This window comes from Colletes gigas, unplaced genomic scaffold, assembly GCF_013123115.1.
Source record: "Colletes gigas isolate AHSC1104 unplaced genomic scaffold, ASM1312311v1 Colletes_gigas_Sc00010, whole genome shotgun sequence".
Classification (NCBI taxonomy): Eukaryota; Metazoa; Arthropoda; class Insecta; order Hymenoptera; family Colletidae; genus Colletes; species Colletes gigas.
Genome location: NW_025106639.1, coordinates 256,156 through 277,142, shown reverse-complemented (window position 1 = coordinate 277,142; position 20,987 = coordinate 256,156). Strand labels below are relative to the sequence as shown.

General features: G+C 35.3%; 2 protein-coding genes across 7 annotated transcripts; one reads left to right on the top strand and one right to left on the bottom strand.

The window, feature by feature from the left end:
* The first annotated feature begins 1,009 nt into the window (after nucleotides 1–1,009).
* On the top strand, nucleotides 1,010–5,309 carry LOC122397807 (striatin-interacting protein 1). The gene is made up of 11 exons (XM_043397216.1): nucleotides 1,010–1,305; nucleotides 1,403–1,519; nucleotides 1,580–1,863; nucleotides 1,955–2,444; nucleotides 2,523–2,742; nucleotides 3,094–3,248; nucleotides 3,327–3,571; nucleotides 3,674–3,901; nucleotides 3,978–4,149; nucleotides 4,219–4,423; nucleotides 4,505–5,309. Exons 1-11 carry the CDS (start codon nucleotides 1,288–1,290, stop codon nucleotides 4,768–4,770), a joined length of 2,400 nt encoding a protein of 799 aa, XP_043253151.1. The 5' UTR covers nucleotides 1,010–1,287; the 3' UTR covers nucleotides 4,771–5,309.
* Nucleotides 5,310–5,405: 96 nt separating this feature from the next.
* On the bottom strand, nucleotides 5,406–20,923 carry LOC122397808 (glucose-6-phosphate 1-dehydrogenase). 6 transcript variants are annotated; one of them, XM_043397218.1, is made up of 7 exons: nucleotides 20,635–20,923; nucleotides 10,903–11,027; nucleotides 9,627–9,994; nucleotides 8,416–9,014; nucleotides 7,871–8,076; nucleotides 7,427–7,587; nucleotides 5,406–6,694 (listed from the first exon to the last, which is right to left on the bottom strand). In XM_043397218.1, exons 1-7 carry the CDS (start codon nucleotides 20,648–20,650, stop codon nucleotides 6,604–6,606), a joined length of 1,566 nt encoding a protein of 521 aa, XP_043253153.1. In that variant the 5' UTR covers nucleotides 20,651–20,923; the 3' UTR covers nucleotides 5,406–6,603. The 6 variants fall into 6 exon arrangements, with proteins under 6 accessions (XP_043253153.1, XP_043253152.1, XP_043253155.1 ...); XM_043397217.1 differs by lacking the exon at nucleotides 20,635–20,923 and adding an exon at nucleotides 15,464–15,651; XM_043397220.1 differs by lacking the exon at nucleotides 20,635–20,923 and adding an exon at nucleotides 15,453–15,600.
* Nucleotides 20,924–20,987: the final 64 nt, after the last annotated feature.

Here is a 20,987-nt window from a genome sequence, read left to right as displayed (position 1 = left end):
TTTTCTTGTAGCTTCAGTTTTCAAAATGGAAGCTGCGTCGTAAGAATGTTTACAGAAATTCTAATGAAATTCACTGAGAAGATTCTACGAGCCAGCATCCAATGTTGCCAACGACAGTTCGCAGATTAACGTTACGTGGGAATATTTCCGCGATAAAAACTCTCGTTTATAACATTTTGAATACGCCGGCAGCTTTTCAATATTGTCGAACGCAATAAACCACAGATTCGTGCCGTGATAGGAGAAAATCACCACACACGGCAACCCCCTTTTTCTTCGCAATACCACGGAGTAGCAACGTTACTGTAAAAATTGTTATTGTCAAAATCGTTTATAATCTCAGAGACTTCAATCAACTTTCTGTAATTTCGAAAACATTTGCAGTCTATTTGCATTGGGCAGGAAACGATACCATAGAGTATGGTTTAAGTCCCGTGAAGGATGAAAGCACTCTTATCTCGTATGCCGAGTTTTCTACTGCTAAATCTTTAAATTCTACTAAATCTCACGATGAACTTGACATGTTAAACTTATGAAACTATAGATTTCCTTCTCAATTTATAGAAGTATTTAAAATACGTTTCTTTCTTTAAAACAAACTGAACAATAACGAAGTTGTGGCAGTTCCCTTGACCTCCCTCAAGAAGCCTCCTTAAAGTCTATAAATGCTGATTTAAGCGTAGGCGAACATCAATAATCTATTACAAAATTTAAATAACACCATCTAGCAGTTCGTGCATTCGACACTAAAAGCGAATGGTGATGGGGAAGGAAGTTGGTGATTTCCCCTTACGAGGCATAAATTCGTGTCATCATATGTATATCGATTTTTTTCATTAGAAAACGAAAAAAAATATCGATAATAAAACTGATCGATCGATAGAATAACAATAATCAACGATTTGAATAGTCGAGAAAGATATTGGTTTCGTAAATTCAGCCAGAGATGCGTTACGTTTCGTATCCTGCATCTCCAATCACTGTTAGAAAATGCTATGTGACGTAGGGATGGATGCGAATGGGAACGGGAAGCGTGATCTTCCTCAAATAGTTCTACACCGACAATTTATCAGTACTGAAGTGAGTAAATGCTTTGTCAACTAAGTGTGAAAACCTGGCAAGAATAAATAACGATAAACGTCGTGAAGTTCAGGCTGTTTCTAACTTTCTTGACAAAAGCATATACTACAGACTACTGTTTAATGCCCGAGTGTCACAATCTGTTTATCAAAGTGCACGATACGTTGAACAACGTCGCATATCCTTTACCGAACAATAATTGTTAAAATGAATAATCACGATATGGTACATACAGTATTTATGGCATCTTTGATACTTTTACATTGTAAGGGGTTAACATTCAATCAGTGTCACTTGCGTATTTTTGTATTTTTATATTCAGGAAACGTCTACATCTGCAGACTTAGACTTTGTTTACGACGATGCGGACACACATGCTAATGAAATTGCTGAATTGTACAGCTATACAGAGCAATATGAATTACACGATAACCTTACAGTGAGTATACGCATTTGTACCGTAGTTAACGAACAGCTAATAAAATATGTCTATTGTCAGGCTTTCGAAGAACAAATGGAGTGGTATAAATTACGACCTTGGTGGCAAAATTTGACAGAGGCACAACAGAAATCAGTAATTCACAAACTGTTAGACCAATTAGAGGTTTCCAATAAACGACTGAGAATGAAAGCAGCGCTGTGTATATTATATTTAGCGCAAGGTTGCTGGGCTGAAGTACAGTCTGACAAAGAGCAACAAGAGTGGACTAGAACAAATGTAATGTTATTGTATGAAGCTGGAGTTTTTTCAGCATTTGTTGAACTTCTTAATATTGAAATTGAGTGAGTTTCTGCCCCTATACACGAAAAATTAATTCAGATCTGAAAGTTTCGTGATAATTAATGGCATTTTTTTTATTTTTTTAATCTCCAGGAACAGTACAAAGGCTGCCTCCGCAATGAGGAAAATTGCTGTTAGTCTCGACGATTCTATCGATTTAAGGGTAATTTTATCTGTTTTATACATTATAACAGAGGTGATGAGGGAAGAGATGAAGAATTTAGAACACAGTATTTTTAAGAATAATGTTGAATGTTTTAAAGAAGATCTAATAAATCCGTACGGCGAAGAGTTGCTGATAGTTAAACTCCTCGGTATGGTCACGTGTTTTTGTAGCGGATCAGTGCCGCACTTTCCTATGAAAAAAGTTCTTTTGCTCCTGTGGAAATTGGTCTTGCTATCCCTCGGTGGTATTGACACGCTTAGGCAACTGAAAAAACAATATCGCGAAGAAGCTGGTCTTGATACACTACAGGAAGACACAATAGAAGTTGCTAAAACTATGAGAGCTAGCTCTCCTCCCATTCATGCAGCAGATTTACTTGAGAATCAAAATCAGAAAAAAAATAATAGATACCGCCGGGTACGTTGTATCATATGTAATTCCAGTTAATCTAGAATCTGGTTATTACCGAAAGTATAATTTTATTGTTCATTTTAGCAATATCTGTTGAAACAAAGCTCATTGGATGAGCCAAATTCCATGCTCTTGGGTATGGAATTCGATGCCGCAGATATAGTGAACAGTGGTACAAATAATGAAGCGGAAGGCGAAATGAATGTATTTATGGATCAATCTCGCTGGAAGGAAACTTGTTACGAAGATCAAAATAATCAAACGCAAATGAGGCCTAGTACCCCACAGCTTACTAAAGGAAAATGTACTATCTTTATTATTACATTTATGTTTCCATTTTTATTTTTTAATTATTTTAAATTATTAAGAAACACGTAAAACTTTGATCATTCGATGTTGATAACTCCCTACTAGGTTCGTAAAGTTTTCTTATTCGCGTCATTCATATTCAAGTTCTTCCTATGAGTATACCTGGATTAATTTATGATCCGGTGTTGTCCTGGTGATCAATACGTGAGGATTTGCGTTACTTCAATTGCCGTCTAACCGGGGATTGCTCCCAGAGAAAATTGAAACCTGCATCCAACCAGACCTAATCCTTTAGTGATTATCCTAATTCACACGTGGCGGCAACAAATGTAGCATACTTTTATAGGCTTACCATGGACACCAAAGGTGAGACAAAAGGATGTGGACACCTTCCTCGACGTATTGAGACTAAAATTTGTTGGGTACAAATTACAAGGAGATAGAGAAAGTTTAGCAGGGTTGCCACAACCAATACACGAAGGCGTTAATACACTTAAACGAGTAAGTTTGATATTCATGAGTTTTACCTAATCATATTACTTGTACCTAGAGTGATATATTTTATTATTATCCATGCAGCACATGTACACATCGTTAGCTGAAGTCCAAATACAAAAAGAGGAAGAAATAGCTAGAAACCCTATGAGTACCCCGGAACCACCAATTCGCCAAACACCTACAGAAATTTTGTATCAAGCTATATTACCAAATCTTCCACAATACATGATTGCTTTATTAAAAATTTTACTCGCTGCCGCACCAATTACGAAAGCTTCGACAGACAATACTAACATAGTGGCTGATGTTCTGCCGGGACAAATGCCGTAAGTTTGAATTGCCGAATTTTGAGAAATTATATGTACTTTCTATATTCCATTTCATATTAAAACATATAAAATATCTTTATTTTTTTTTACTACTTTCAGCATGACGGTTTTACAATCTATGAAACTTAGTATCGATGTAAACAGACATAAAGAAATTATCGCTAAAGCAGTTTCTGCAATTCTGCTACTTTTGCTGAAACATTTCAAGCTGAATCACGTGTATCAGTTCGAATTCATGTCACAACACTTAGTATTTGCTAACTGCATACCATTGGTTTTGAAATTTTTAAATCAGAATATTATAGCTTACATTGAAGCCAAGCATGTGTAAGTGTTCGCCTAGAGTTATCATTTTATTAAAAATTTCTACAAACAGAATAGGTCCAACTTTTCCCGCTTACAGTATTCCTATTTTGGACTTTCCTATGTGTGTTATTGGTGATCAACCAGAGTTGACCATAGAAAATCTTGAGATCGGGGACAGTCAAGCGTATTCTTGGAGAAATGTTTTTACTTGTATTAATTTATTACGTATTCTTAACAAACTGACCAAATGGAAGCATAGTAGAATTATGGTAAATAACATATTTATTGGAATTTCTAGTTTATTCACCAACAGACTTTAATTTCGTTTCTTTTCATAGATGCTGGTCGTCTTTAAATCGGCGCCGATATTAAAGCGCACGCTAAAAGTTAGACACGCGATGATGCAATTATATGTTCTAAAATTACTAAAAATGCAAACGAAATACTTAGGACGACAGTGGCGAAAAACTAATATGAAAACAATCAGTGTAATTTATACGAAAGTCAGACATCGCTTGAACGATGATTGGGCTTATGGCAATGGTACGCTACGACACGTTCAGAATTATTATACATTAAATTTATAAGTAAAACATGCAAATGATCTGATTTAATTGTCTTTAGATATCGAAGCACGACCATGGGATTTCCAAGTGGAAGAATGCGAATTGCGTACATGCGTTGATCAGTTTAACAATCGCCGGTATTCGAATGCTACCGAAGACAAGGATTTGGAGCCCGTTGACACGTCTGTCGTATCAGTACTCGGAGTAAACGTTAAACTAAGTGACGAGTTTAAGCAACATTACGAATTATGGTTGCAGCAAGAAGTATTTCAGAGAAGTATTAATTGGGACGAATTGTTAGATCCTGCATCGTGCGAAATTTAAACTTTTAATAAGTGTAATATATATTAAAATCGTATTTTCATCAACTTATAGACCTCGATCAAATTTTTTTGATGTTTTTATATACTATTGTGAAGTGATTAAAAAAAAAAAAGAAAGAGAAAGAAACATTGTCATATCGATACATCAAAAACTGTATTTGCATTTGATTTGTACACACCGAACTGTGAATGGTCCTAATCTAGCAGACGTTTAATGAAAAGACGTGAAAAAAAACGACTGTTTGCATGATTACGTGTAATTTTTTTTTATCTTTGCGTGTATTTAATTTGTGGAATGTGTATTACTTGTAGCAATATTTTACTATTATATAGTTATAAGTGGATATATAACCACCTCTTTACGTATTTATGAAGGACTAGGATAAGTTTATTCAAATGTATCATTCATACTGTTCGCACTTTATCGGCTAAGTTTCTGTAAATTAATTTTTAACAATGTAACAAGCAATCTGCGAATCGCGTACCAATTTCAACTTCTCGTATTTTGAATAATTTTTATATATACTCGATTTTTTCATTATGACAGCGGTAATATACATATATACGATGGATTAACTCTACAGCGGTATTTACAAACATATGAATGTGTATCGTATTATTTTAATTCAAATTGCATAAATTTGGTAATTTTGTACATTGAACATTTTCTCTGTTGGTCATTAAATGTGGCAATCATGTATGTCTGACCCGTGTGTTTATGTTTAGCTGATTTCTTTGTATGAGAGAGCTGAATAACAGTTACATGAAAACACATCGATATTTTACTTCAGTGACATCATTTCGTTCGATGGTTGAATATGTGAAGTGTAGATTATGCGATTTATAGACTGAATAATTCAACTTTCTCTCATTTATTTATTGCGTAATAATTATATGATTAAACAATTTCAGCGCAACGTACTCTATAATTTATGATATTTCGTCTACTGTACAGAATTTTCCACGTGATTGGCGTAATGTTTAAATCTCCAGAACTAAATAAAATTATGGTCTACGTGCAAGTTCTAATTTTTAAATTGTTCTCGAAATTTTCAAACTGTATTTCTCGTATAAAAATGTATAAAAGATTTTGTAACAATTACTATAAGTTATGATGTTACCTGAGCCCTATCCTAGGGTTCCGGTCGTGGCGTATGGACTGTGTAGAAAGAGTCAGGAAAAAGGAAAGAAAACGGAAACTGCAAAAAAAGAGGTGCGTTTCGTTTCGAAGGAGTCATCAGTCAAGGTCTCATCATGAACTTGAATGATAAATTGAAATCTGAACTGATCCTAAGTCCAGATACGTCGTACCCCATGAACCTTTGCATAAAATGATGGTCAATATAATTGACACTAACCGACCCCAGAACACAGTCGACGAACAAGATCCTAAAAACAATGTCTCCTAAGACGTTACAACACAAATTTACAAAATGGAACGATTATATTTTATTTATAGATATTTCTAAGATGTATATGTATATCTTACAGTCCTTAGTTTGTGTCATTTGAACGTAATTACATTATCTGTATACTTTTGCCAGCAAAACGTGCTTCACACTTACAAGGTGTATTAGCTCAATAAATATATAAATTATTTATACCATGTGTTCCAAGCAAAGAGGCATCTTCATAGGCTTCTATGAAAACAGCTTGTAATACTTTGTTTGGATCATGTAGTATATGTATATAAAATTTCAAGTAAGTACCGTGTATATATTGATATAAAAATACGGAATGTTATGATCACAGATAATGAATCGTAGTACAGATTTTTGCGACTTGTATACCATGTGCACATCATTCGACATGTATATCAAAGGAACTCCAGAAGCTATGGCTTCACCCACTTGTAGGAGCCGTAATACACGAAATTATTTAACTTTGCCATTTCATCGGCTTCCTTAGGGCCACGAGATCCGTATCTAAAATTGCAATAATAATTAGAAATCATTTTCTACCCGTTGTACTGTATATACAGGGTGTTCGGCCAAACCTGGGAAAAATTTTAATGGGAGATTCTAGAGGCCAAAATAAGACTAAAATCAAGAATACCAATTTGTTGATTGAGGCTTCGTTAAAAAGTTATTAACGTTTAAAGTTCCGCTCGTACTGAATTTTTTTCTCGAAAATGCGCAAGATTTTGGGCGTATGTCTATTCACCAAAAATGATTGTAATTGTGATCCCCGCAACCGAAAATAATTTTTCCAAAACGATTTGAAATTTTTTTTCCGTCGAAAAATTTCGTATCTTCTCGAATTTTTTTCTAGAAAGTGGCTAGGATTTCGGGGGAATGTCTATTCACCAAAAATGATTGTAATTGACCCTTGAAACTAAAAATAATTTTTCCAAAACGATTTGAAATTTTTGTTTTCAGTCGAAAAATTTCACGCCTTCTCGAATTTTTTTCTCGAAAGCGGATAGGATTTCGAGGGTGTGTCTAATGACCAAAAATGGTTGTAATTGACCCGCGCAACCGAAAATAATTTTTCCAGAACGATTCGAAATGTTTGAATTTAATTGTTAATAACTTTTTAACGAAGCCTCCATCAACAAATTGATATTCTTGATTTTCGTCTTATTTTGGCCTCTGTAATCCCCCATTGAAATTTTTTCCCAGGGGTGGCCGAACACCCTGTATATTATCGCGACTTACTTGTACAAAATCGGTTGAATTTGTTCGTTCTCTATTTGATGGAGCAAAGGCGTGAAGATTCTCCATGCTTCCGACAATTCATCGCTACGCACGAAGTGCATTTGCGACCCGCAAAATACATCCAAAATTAATCGTTCGTACGCGTCGGGAAGTTTTAGATCCTACAGCAAACAATCAACCGTAGTAACAGTTGGTTACTTTATTATGCGACGTTTTAGCTATAGCAAACCCTTTTCAAGCGAATCAAAAATTATAGTTCAGCGACTCTTAATTTTTGTACATTGTAATCAACGTTAAGTGACATCTCCCTTCACGTACATAGTTTTTATACTAATTTGAATTTAAGAATTCAGTAGCAATAAGCTATCATGTAACATCAAATAAAATACTGTAATGATTTGGCTTTAAAAACTTGACTTTTTTAAATAAAAAATTAGTCTATACCTTGTATCTACTACCATACGTGAGGTCCAACTCAGTTTCCTCCATATCAAAGGTAATACCAGGCGACTTGGTCATCATTTTAATATACAAAGCTTCACCAGGTTGCACTCTTATCACCAATTCGTTCCTCTTCACCTTTCCATCGAATATATCACCAGACACATCCTGATACTGCACTCGTACTTCCGCCTTCCGTTCGTTTAAAGCTAATCAACAATGAAAATGTATTTACCAATACTTTAAATCCTCTTCGTTAACCTCTTGATGTACAATTTAATTTCAAATAATTTATCAAACCCATACTATTTAATTTTGTTTAAATTTGTTCGTACAAGGTATGAATACTTCTTATGTATAGGTTATACTTCTATATAGGTTTTATGAATACTTCTTAAATGTAAATTATGAGACTTGATGATGAGTGAGTAGCCTCATGATTGTGAAACTTGACATCAAGAACTTATAACAAGTCAGACTCATCATTGTACAGCAAGGGGTTAACGAATTTGAAAGAGTATAATATAAGACATAAGCGTGTCATTCACCTTTTCCGCACCTAAGGATGAATGGAACACCGTCCCAACGTTCGTTATTAATTGTCAAAACAGCAAGAGCAAACGTGGGGGTATTGGAGCCCGAGGGTACAGTAGGATCGTCCAAATAACTCAATCGTGCGTCAGGATCCTTCGAGTCTGGATCTCCAACGTACTGACCCAACACGACATTCTCGAGTTCCAGAGGTTTCATGCACTTCAAAACCTTCACCTTCTCGTTCCTGATATCGTCCGGATGGCAAGACGCGGGTTTCTCCATCGCGACCAGGGACAAGATTTGCAACAAGTGATTTTGCATCACGTCCCTTATGATACCGAACTCATCGAAGTAGCCGCCTCTACCTTGGGTACCAAACGGTTCCTTGAACGTGATCTGCACAGACGCCACGTTGTCCCTGTTCCACGTAGGGCTGAATATTCTATTACCGAATCTAAGGGTCATTAGATTCTGTACCATTTCCTTCCCCAGATAGTGATCGATACGGTAAATCTGTTCCTCTTTGAACAACAATGCCAGATGATCCGACAGACGTTGCGACGTGATGGCGTCTCTGCCAAAAGGTTTTTCTATGATCACCCTGGACCAACCTCTGCAAACAAAAATGGACATCTCGTTAACGTTAACACGAATTTTGTCGTCGATTTTTTTAGAGTGTTTACAGAATGTAAAAAACAAATAATACTTGTCGCAAAGTTTAGGGGCAAATCGAGTTTTTTTTTAAAAACGATTAATTTAATCAACGACGGTAGAGAATGGCTAACGAATGCTTTAATCATTAGTTGTAACGAGGAACGTATGATTAATTTAATCGTCAGTCGTGAGCGATTTACGATTATCCATTTTAATAATAACTATAAATTATTATTTTAATTAAAATTTGTCCAACATTGATGTGTATGTTATCGTGGATATAGGAAATCGAGCGATTAAACGCGGTGTTCGATAAGTATTATTCAACATGAGAGAAATTAATCGAAAACGTGCAATAACATTTTAAATAACTTAACGAATCTTGTTATAAATTACTATCTCTGTACAGATTAGTATTTATAAATATACTCCCAATATCATCCAGTAGTTTTTATAAATTCTATCTTATTTTTCTCGTTATAAACAATCGGTATCAAGTTGGATCGATCGTGGTGGAATAACAACTTGACCAAAATGCGTTTAACGTGCCTCTAATATCGCGGTTACTTACTTCTCGCCCATGCAAACGTTTCTAATGTGCACAGTGACATTTTCGAACACGCTCGGCGGCAAGGCCAAGTAAAACAATCGGTGAGCGTTCGGGTAGCCTTGCTCATATTTCTTTAGCTCGTTGTTCAGCATCGTGAACGCTAATTCCGAGTCGTACGATCCGGCGATGTAGTGATTCAGCTTCCAGAATTCTTCGTACTTTCGCTCCTCGCCCGGCTTCACCTTCATGTACGAATGACATTTTTCCCGTAGTTGCGCCACGGTCATGTTAGTACGCGCGTAACCAACGAATTTCGTAGTTTTTGGTAAGAGGTTGTCCCTGAACAGCCACCATAGCGTCGGGTAGATCTTTTTCCTAGCCAAGTCGCCCTACGAACCACGAAAATATAAATTTACATGCGATTTTTGATGTTCAAGGCCATTTAAAGGTCAACATATTATAGGTCGTTGAATTTGTCTTATTCTGGACTACGATTGCACAGTAATAGAATTATGAAAAATACAAAATGAAAATTGATCCTGAAATTCTGAAAATTATGACCTCGAAAAATTTTGTTGAAAATTTAATTTATCTTATTCTAGACTACGATTGTACAGTAATAGAATTATGAAAAATACAAAATGAAAATTGATCCTGAAATTTTGAAAATTATGACCTCGAAAATTTTTTTTGAAAATTCAATTTATCTTATTCTCGACTAGAATTGTACAGTAATAGAAATATAAAAAATTGACCTTGAAATTTTGAAATTTGAAAATTATGACTTGAAAATTTTGTTGAAGATTGAATTTTTTAAAGCAATCGATACTTTTTGTTATCGTAAGAATGAAGACTGCAGAGGTTCTAAATCGATTTTGCGCAGGTAGAAAATGGTGGTCGCTATCTAACGCGTGAAGCTTCACACGTGAATTCAATGTTACGCACAATCTAGCACGCGATATTCTTTGTCACGCTTTTTATGCACGTGCACACGGCTAAGTGTAAGGTTACAGATTCGCGGGTACGTGCGAACCGATCGTTTCGTCGCTAACAATGGCAGTATTCGTCGGTCATTGTTCAGTCATTTTTGAATAAATCTTCGTCCGAATATTTTCCCCGATACAATTGCGTTATTCGAATAATGCATCTAAATGAACGTTATTGAAACGAAGTGCAAGAAACCGATAACGATACTTTCTCTCTACCATATTCTATAAGCGCCTGGAAAATAAATATTTTTGGGTATTACTTGATGATTCTATTAGGACGATTTTTATTAAAAAATAATAGTATTTACGGAGGCTCCAAGTGTGACAAACACGTGTGGATACAATCCGTCGAAGTGAGTCCCTTCGAGGTGATCCATCTCGTTCGATTTCAAGGACTGCCTGATGAAATTCAGGCTCTCTTCCGTGGATGCTTCTGCGGAACAAAAGAAAATTCGTGTTACGTTCGTCGAGCTCGTTTGAAAACTTTCTGCGAGATAACGTTTGATTCTGAGGCAGTCTATTAATTTTAAATGAAATATATTTACTCGAAGTTACGTTAATCGCGTTGAGAGCGCGTAATTTGCAGATTTGTGGTATCTGTGTCACTATTGCCAACAGAAAGGAAGAGTGAAACGAAGAAACGAAAGCGGAAGCAATGGAGTAACCGAACGGAATGGCGGGAATAACCCCTGAGTGACCTTGAGTGACATTTTCATTTGCAAATTCTTGTGTTAAGCAGATATCGAATGAAATTAAACATTTTTTAAAGAAACACAAATGTCCTTATTTTGTTGACTAAATGGAAAGATTAATGGCGCACACCGATGACCGCCACGACGCTCAGAAAGAATACCTAGAAGAAAGATCAGAGATCCAGAAAGTAAGGATCCTTTCAAAGACTGTGTTCTCTAATTTTGAAGCTAAAGAAACGAATCCAAAGTGAATCGTGGCACAAAGAAGCTATTGAAAATTTCTATCGCACGATGGCTGTAAAAATGAGAGTCATCGCGCGCACAAGATTGAAAAGGAATGGCTAATTTACTTTTTTCCACTGTTTCCTCGAATAGTCTTGCAAGCTGTATGAATAATATCGTGTATACATCTCCTAGAAATACTTGAACTTACGAATAATTCAAACTTGAACGAACACTGTTACGTAACGTATTATGAATTTGCAAATGTAAAAAATATTTATCCCTCGCTCTGCAATCATTTTTGGTGTCCACAATGAACATAATTGCGGCAAGATTATAGAACTGGTTGGATGTACGAATAATTATATTGTGAATTTACGAAGACGATGAAAATTACAGATCATCTTCAGAACTTACGAATATGATAATATTCACGATATTAAATATACAAACGAGCGTCATAGTTTTTCTCCAAACAAAAGTCCATAATACAACAGGAAAATATTTTTTAACCGAGACTTGGAATGGAAGATCCTACAATTAAATTTACTAAACGCACGTCAGTCGATTATTTATAATTGTAAAAAATTTTTTAAAAATATATATAAATATCGACAATACGCGATCCATACTAGAACTAACTTTTTCCACGAAGATTACAATCTTACGTAACGTTAAAGAACTGGCCACATCATGGTAATGACACTTTTTCTACAGCACTCTATAAATATACGGAATCATACAGGCAAGTAAACGCGAAAACCGCCGCCACGGAATCATTTCAGAAGACCATGTGCGCGAACGTCGAATAGAAATTCTGTACCTATTAATGTGTAAATATTAAATACACAGGGCACAAAACAAAACACGAGCTCTTTGACTGCTACGAGCCAACAATCACTTTGGACTGAACAAAAACATGGAAACGGTCTAAGAAGAACTGGCGTCGAACAGTTTTTATATCCGCTATCGTTCGGCTAGATCTGTAAATCTGATTTGAAAATAGTATCAAGCGGGCTTTGACGCACGTTTGAAAAAAACACTGACGATAACGGGCGAACGATCGTCGGAATATTTATCGTAAGTAAGCACCATACAACTTACTCGACATGATAACAAAAAAGTCCACTGTGTGAAAATGTTATCGGTGAGAAATCACGGAAACGTTCGCGGGGAAACGTCGTTGCAACCAGAAGTAAAAAAAAAATAAAATGAAAACAGCACTCTGAGCCTCGACCTATCGCTTCAACAGTCCGACATCGACTGGTTCGAGGCATTCAGCGCGATAAGTATTTCACATCTTCGGAAAGATGCACGGTTCCGAAGTACAAACACACCTGATCGTCCAGGGTATATTTGTAAATCGAGTTCTTTGACACAACAACGATCTATCCACCTCTGACTGGATACTTTGTAATTACATCTAGTTCGTGCTGTTCGAGAGAATTTCAAATTACCTATCTCATCAATATTTATACGTTTTTCCATTATCTAGCGCCCCACGGTGGCCGTGTGATATATTTTTGATAAACTTTCGAACTTCCACTACATCGTCTGGGAAAATTTTGTTCGCCATTAACGAATAGAATTTCGATCCATTCGCGAACCAACTTCTGTTTACGTTTCGTTCGTGGATTCATTAGTGAATCCGGAATCTATTAACAAATTTTTTTTTTTATCTATTCAAACGAGCTAAATCGCGTCTCACGAATGAATTTAACATTTTTTATTAGTAATAGAATTTTCTTGAATTGAAATTTACGAATGCAGATATTTATTTATTCAGCGAGATAAGTAGTATGTGCAAAGTAAATGGGTCAAAATGTGAAGAAGGAATAGAATTGTTTAAGTAATAGACGAGTGTCGTATGAGCTTATTTTTCTTAATTAACGTTACGAGCGTTGTGCAATGGAATCATCATCTTGAAAGAGTGCAAACAATCAGTTATGACATATCATCGATCTATGGTGTAAAATTCTCAATACGTGCCTTATCTCGGCGCACTTTTTCCTCCTTATCGCATTACACAGCGAGCAATATTTGCACTTTCTTAAGATCACTACGATTTAAAGTATCATCAATAAGCTGAAACATCGAGTCATAATGCATTGATCTTAAGAAAATCAGAAATGAACCAAGAAAAATGTATAAAATATTCGATACGAATAGTAAATGTAGAAAGAAAACAACATTTGCTGCTAATATTTGCATACGATTCTAGTGGAAAATTGTTTTGTTTCTACTAGTTTATCACGGATCCAAACAGCTAACGTAATAACTACTGTCGTAATAAAATTCATTCAAATCAAATTTTTCCAAAAGAACCGTTTAGATTAGCTGCTGTAAAAATAAGAAATTTCGCTATTAAATTGATGCTACTTCTTTCGTCCCTGACATTTAATTCGAGGTGATCCTCTGATTCTGTCAAAGAGTATGTCGCGTTACATCTTATGTAATCTTTACGTACACATAAACAAGCCAGTAAAGGTAGATGCGTTTGTAATCGTGTATTTCCTTCGAATTCCCAATATTTTTAGATTCGACATCAAAACCAGAAAATGTATTTCTGGAAATTTTATTCCATCGTGGCCTTTCGTTTTACACAATATGATAAATAGAAAATAAATTTTGTTGACTAATTCTGGACGAACGAGCATGAACAATAACAGCAATACCTTTAATTTTTAATCCCGTGTACACAGCAAATAAAAATATTTCGTCGTTAATTTTTAGTAGATTACTTGTAGTAGATGTGTTTGTAATTGTGTATATCCTCCGAATTCCCAATATTTTTAGATCCATTTATCGACATCAAAACCAGAAAATGTATTTTTGAAAATTTTATTCCATCGTGGCCATTCGTTTTACACAATATGATAAATAGAAAATAAATTTTGTTAATTAATTCTGGACGAACGAAACACGAATAATAACACAAACACCTTTAATTTTTAATCCCGTGTACAAAGCGAATAAAAATATTTCGTCGTTAATTTTTAGTAGATTACTTGTAGAAGATGTGTATTTCCTCCGAATTCCCAATATTTTTGGATTCGTTTACATTCGATATCAAAACCAGAAAATGTATTTCTGGAAATTTTATTCCATCGTGGCCTTTCGTTTTACACAATATGATAAATAGAAAATAAATTTTGTTGACTAATTCTGGACGAACGAGCATGAACAATAACAGCAATACCTTTAATTTTTAATCCCGTGTACACAGCGAATAAAAATATTTCGTCGTTAATTTTTAGTAGATTTGTATTTCCTCCGAATTCCCAATATTTTTTAATTCGTTTACATTCGATATCAAAACCAGAAAATGTATTTTTGGAAATTTTATTCCACCGTGGCCTTTCGTTTTATATGATAAATAGAAAATAAATTTTGTTGACTAATTCTGGACGAACGAGCATGAACAATAACAGCAATACCTTTAATTTTTAATCCCGTGTACAGAGCGAATAAAAATATTTCGTCGTGAACGTTTAATCATCACCGCCACACCATATGTTAACATACTGCTAATTTATAAATTCGATAGTATCCTCGTTTCCAGCGCAAGAACATGGTACAAACTGAATTGACGCCGGCAAAGCACCTACTATTAGAATAGTCCTGCGATTATCTAATAGGAGTTTGTGTATGTGTAGAGGCACACACGTACGCACGTAACGTTCTGATGGTCAAGGCTACGATGATGCGAAAATGATACAATGAGCAAGAAGCAAGTTAAAATTCAAAAAGTCAATATTTGCCCTGCTATTCTTTCGATATCTACGATAGACATCGTATAAGCTGAGTCAATACAACTTATCGCCACATAACGATAATTCAAGTTACATTTAAAACGGTCATTTAAAAAATCTATTCTAATAATATTTTGAAAAAGACCCTAAAATAAATCGTAAAAGTTAATAAAATTCCCTTGCTCGACATACCGTGCACGTACTCTTAATTGCTTGCTTGATCTTCGATGTGTGCTTCCGTGTATATTTGCCTCGCACGTATGAACGCATTTACGCATTTACGGTGGTTACGTTTCATCGATTCACGATGGTATTGCGTTCACGTATACGAAACACTCGTCGAATGGCCACGTGCGATGCCCGCGAGAGCCAATGACTTGACTCATACCAATTGCACGCAAGTCGTCCAATGTGGTGATCGAGCGGAATCGAAAGATTCTAATCAGCTCGATTTCAGTGACGATATTCCGTGTTTTCTTGAAGAAATGTACGCAAGAATTCACGTATCCCACTGACGACAATGTTATCCGTGTCGCCATCGCGTTTCTGACATTAATATTAATTTTTAAACGTTACGCATGTATTTACAATTAACCTAACTCCGTCACGTCGAAAATGAAAACGATTGATTGGATAGGCAAACTGTATTTAAATTGCGAATAACATACTAGTTTCTATTTTATTTACAAATCTGAAAGAATCGTAACACTTACGATGAATAAATATCATAAATATACTAATACTAATATCGGTCGCTGATCCGTGTGACGTAGTTTGGAAGTCAATGATCGATGGCACGAATGAATAAAAAATATTAGTAAATATCGATATTTAATCAACGTGGAATACAATATGTTAGGTTATATTCTTCGCTTGTTTTAAATACTGGATACATATATTCAGTAGTTTAAGCGTATTTCAATTACGAAATCATCGGAATGTGCCCCCTCTTGATGTTAATACATGACATTCATGAATATGCATGCAACCTCGAAACCGATTAGATGAACGCATAAATTCAGGGTCTCGAGAAACGTAACGAAAAGCGGAAACTAAATTTTTACGTTTCGATTCTCTGATCTGTAATTTTAATTAAAAGTATATTGACAATAATAATAGCAGATTGAGTAAATCACGGTTTATTATCTTGCTATAATCTACTGGTAACTAACGTAGATTGATAACATCGTTAGAAGCAGCATTAAATAAATAATAAAATATAACGGAGAGAAATACTTTATTATAAATTTTTCATGCACCGTTTTAATATTTTTCGCAGACTTCCATCGAAATTCTATGCCTAAGTTGTACTTAAAGAAAGCACGTGCTTGACCTATGGCGCCATCTTAACCCTTTGCGGTCGATGAACATCGTACGGAGTCGTGAATTTTTTTCGGAAGTCGGAGACAAGCTCATGACATAATTGCTTTCATTGGATCAAGACAGAAAATACCAGAACTTGCGATTATTATTTATAGAGATTCTGTGGGCCATAATAATTTAATAATGTGCCCGCTGACAAATAGAGAAAATTCCGTACGATATATGTACGTCGACCGTAAAATTACGTATCCATTTACATCGAATATATTGGACACTTGTTCGGAAGTGAGAGCAAACACGTGTACGAATTCTGAAATCTTCGATGTACGATCGTGAATACGCGTAACCTGATAATGTTTTTGTCGAACATTTATCAACAGCATCACGTGATACATCAAAGTCGCGTGATTCATCACGTGGTACTTTTGCATGATCGTGGACAGAGATGCCAGAAAAGCACCGTCGGGTGCACACGCACACATGCCAGATACGCGTACGTGAGCTCGTGGAGTTTCGGAAAGTCGACAAAGGCAAACTGACGCATGCCCTCTTTCTCGATTCTCCGAAGCTGCCCGAAGTAATTTCGGATCGCCTCGTGGGAGTCGAGAGAGAAAGGCTCACATTTGCCTTCTCGCTCTAAACAACTGAAATCCGACCTCCCGTCAACGGCATACGATTTGGATTCTCGAGCCGAGATTCTCGACTGCCCAGGCATTTTTACTTTCCGACCTATGTAGGCGCACATAAGCAAAGTACCCATAATGAAAAAAAAATTTTGTAAAATTTATTTTACGGAAATACACGTTTTAAGACCTCCTGATCATATTTTAATTATTGAAAAAAAAGAAATTTTTTTTATTCCCATGTATGAGCACACATATGTATATTATTAATACGATTTTTGAAAATCAAAATACTCTAAGATTGAAAATTAATAAATTAAAATGAGATTCCACTCTTTACCAGTATTGTGCACGCTGTGGTATTTTTCAATAAGAAGAGTTCTTACTTTTATAACAAACAAAACAGTAGAATTAATAATTGCAGAAATTAATTAATAATGATTTTCCTCGATTGTTTTCAGATAACCGTATCAATTTGTTATGACGAACTAAATAGAACTAACTAGAAACAAAGGAAAAGTGATCCCGTTTGCCAGTTTAATACAAAGTATGGGTTGTATCTTAAATTTTAAAAGGACATAGTCGAATATTTTTAAAGGTACAAAACATAGCGTTTCATTGTAGAACAGTAACATAAGTTAGCAGGTATGTCATAAAACTGTTTTTCCCAGCTATATCCCTTTTTACCTGAAGTATAAGGTAAAAAGTACGAGCTACAAGGTACGACTATCCGAAAATCGTTCACATTTTATCAATGTAAATGAAGCGGTCTTTCCATCAGAGTTAAATACAAAATTTTGTTATTTCTGTGAAAACAAAACTTTCAGTAAATGTACGTGGTGTTTGAAATTTTTATGTTTTGACTGTTTTTGTGAAAAGTACCATCCAGATTCATGTACTTCGTACATTGAAAATAACATATGTTAAATGTAATCGGTTAAATTTAACTTTAAAAAAAAATATTCGAAGGTCAGACAAAAATACATGTCATATTTAGTGTACGATTAAAGTATGATTGAAAAAATAAAAAAAAAAAGTTCAAGGCAGGGTTCGAACCAGCAGAGCAGAAGAAGTTCGGAACTTGCAGGCAAAGACCTCATCACTCACGCCACGCTGATTAGTGGTGAACATAGTTCTATTTCTGAAAATAAGTACCTGTAATAACTTTAATAATATCTCAAAGTAAAACCTAACCCAAAACCTGGTACCATTCCAACTTTTCCTTGTTAGAAACGAGTTTTCAATTTGTCTTAGCGAAAGTCGCAATCACATTTTGCACATTATTCTAAAACATTTGTGGTATTCGTTTTCAATGCGATTTAAGTAAGCATGTAATGTATAAGATTTCATTTAATGTTTTCTTTTCTAGAGAAGATAGAGAAAAAGTTTATATAATTTTTTTTATATAAAATTTAATTCGTCCTAAGATTTATATGAAACATTTAAAAGATTTTTTATAAATTATGCCTATATATCGGAACAACTATGAAACAAGAGGTATAATCTGTAAGGAGTGTGTGTGTGTGGCTAGGAGAACCGTTATCGTTTGCGTCGATAGGAGTGTTTAGTCTAAGCTAGAGTAGGTATCGAGTGAGGTGTTTAGGTTTAAGCTGAAATACGTTTTAGAGACTGCGTCTCGAACGTGCGTTTTGTTTAGATCATTATTATAAGATAGGAATAAGGAAGGGTCGACTTTGACTGCAGGAACGTCACTCTGTATCGAACGTTAGTCGAGAGCAATCACAGTTTTACGTTTACGTTTTATGTCTTTCTTTTATGTTCTTTATGTTAAATAGTTAGTAAATATTAAATAATATAATTACATCGTTACGTTTAGTGTTCACGTATTTGAATCCGTCCACACGCCTTTGAAATGAGAACATAAAACTTAAATGTAAAGTTTCATTTAAATTCATTCAGCTATTTATATTCAATCGTATTAATAATATACATATGTGTGCTCATACATGGGAATAAAAAAAATTTCTTTTTTTTCAATAATTAAAATATGATCAGGAGGTCTTAAAACGTGTATTTCCATAAAATAAATTTTACAAAATTTTTTTTTCATTATGGGTACTTTGCTTATGTGCGCCTACATAGGTCGGAAAGTAAAAATGCCTGGGCAGACGAGAATCTCGGCTCGAGAATCCAAATCGTATGCCGTTGACGGGAGGTCGGATTTCAGTTGTTTAGAGCGAGAAGGCAAATGTGAGCCTTTCTCTCTCGACTCCCACGAGGCGATCCGAAATTACTTCGGGCAGCTTCGGAGAATCGAGAAAGAGGGCATGCGTCAGTTTGCCTTTGTCGACTTTCCGAAACTCCACGAGCTCACGTACGCGTATCTGGCATGTGTGCGTGTGCACCCGACGGTGCTTTTCTGGCATCTCTGATCGTGGATACTATTACGCACATTCGTTGTTCTTTCCTATCCGAAGTTTTGGGGAGCTCGTACGCAATGAGCGTGCAGTTATCGAACAATGTTTGCGAAAGGAATTTTTATAAATTGACGATTACGTATGAAATCGATACGTTCAACGATTAACGAAAAGTGAACGTACACGTACAGCAGGACGAATCTCATTGTTTCGTGAAGCCGATTTCTATTAATAAAAGTAACAGTAGGGACCCACTTTTCGAACCGGCCTGCAACTAAATCGCCCGTGGCATTGGAAATATTGTGCAAGTAAAAAAGCGTGAAAGTGTGGCATGCACAAGGAGCAAACTGTGCAATAGAAACGTGTAGATATTTGTTAGAATGATTATTTGACGAATAAATAAAGTATAAGTGAAAATCGAATGTATGTGTAAGGCATTTGCTATTAAAGTACTACGAGATAAATAGGTCATTACGATCGTTAGTGTTATCTCTTATTTTTTATCTAATCAAAGAAAAGTTCATCGTACGATTTTATCGTACAAATACGGTATACAGAGGACTGATTATGATTATATTCGGTAAAAAAATTTTTTGTCCCTAGAGTATCGGCATTTTAGAAGTTCATACGTGCATGCAAGGCTACGTTTGGTAGCTTCGAGTAGGAAACAATTGCACGCAACAAACATGCAATACTTTGTTCAAGTTCATGCTTGTAATTTAGATTTTAACACTGGAACTAACGAAGTGGCTAAAGTGACTCATTCGTAATAAAATTTACTCGGCTGGAATTTTGAAAATTTATCGCAAATTTTCCATAAAGAGAACGGATAAACATTTATTTCCATTACATCAAATTTTCTATCGTATTAATTCCTTTGGTGTAAATGAATACACCATAATTGTCGGTACTTCCAGTGTTAATAACATGCAATGCCACAAGTACGATTCATCATTTATAATATGAATTATTGTAATTAAAACCTTGTTAGAAAGTACATAACGTATAAAGTTGCAACTACAATAAAAAATTAAATAATATTGAACTTACTCCTAACTCTCTCCATCGTAGATATATGTATGTACAAGGATGTGGAAGATAAAGTATTCAGTTAGTAACGTTATAGATAATCTTTGTACAAGAGATGTATCTTGCCAAATGATCCGTAGGATGCTTCAGGAAGTATGCTGTGTACTATCGAAGTGTTAATATTGCGTAATACTTTCTTCCGCAAAGTTGAGGTTAAGCATAAATAACCAACGTGACGACATACGCACAACACTGATCTACTAGCTAGCATTTTGAAATCCTGCTCATGAAGCCCCTGTTCCTTCGAGTTCCTCGTCCCCACTATTTCGATCCACCGACCTCTTATTACTCATGCTTTCACTCATTTTTCGAAT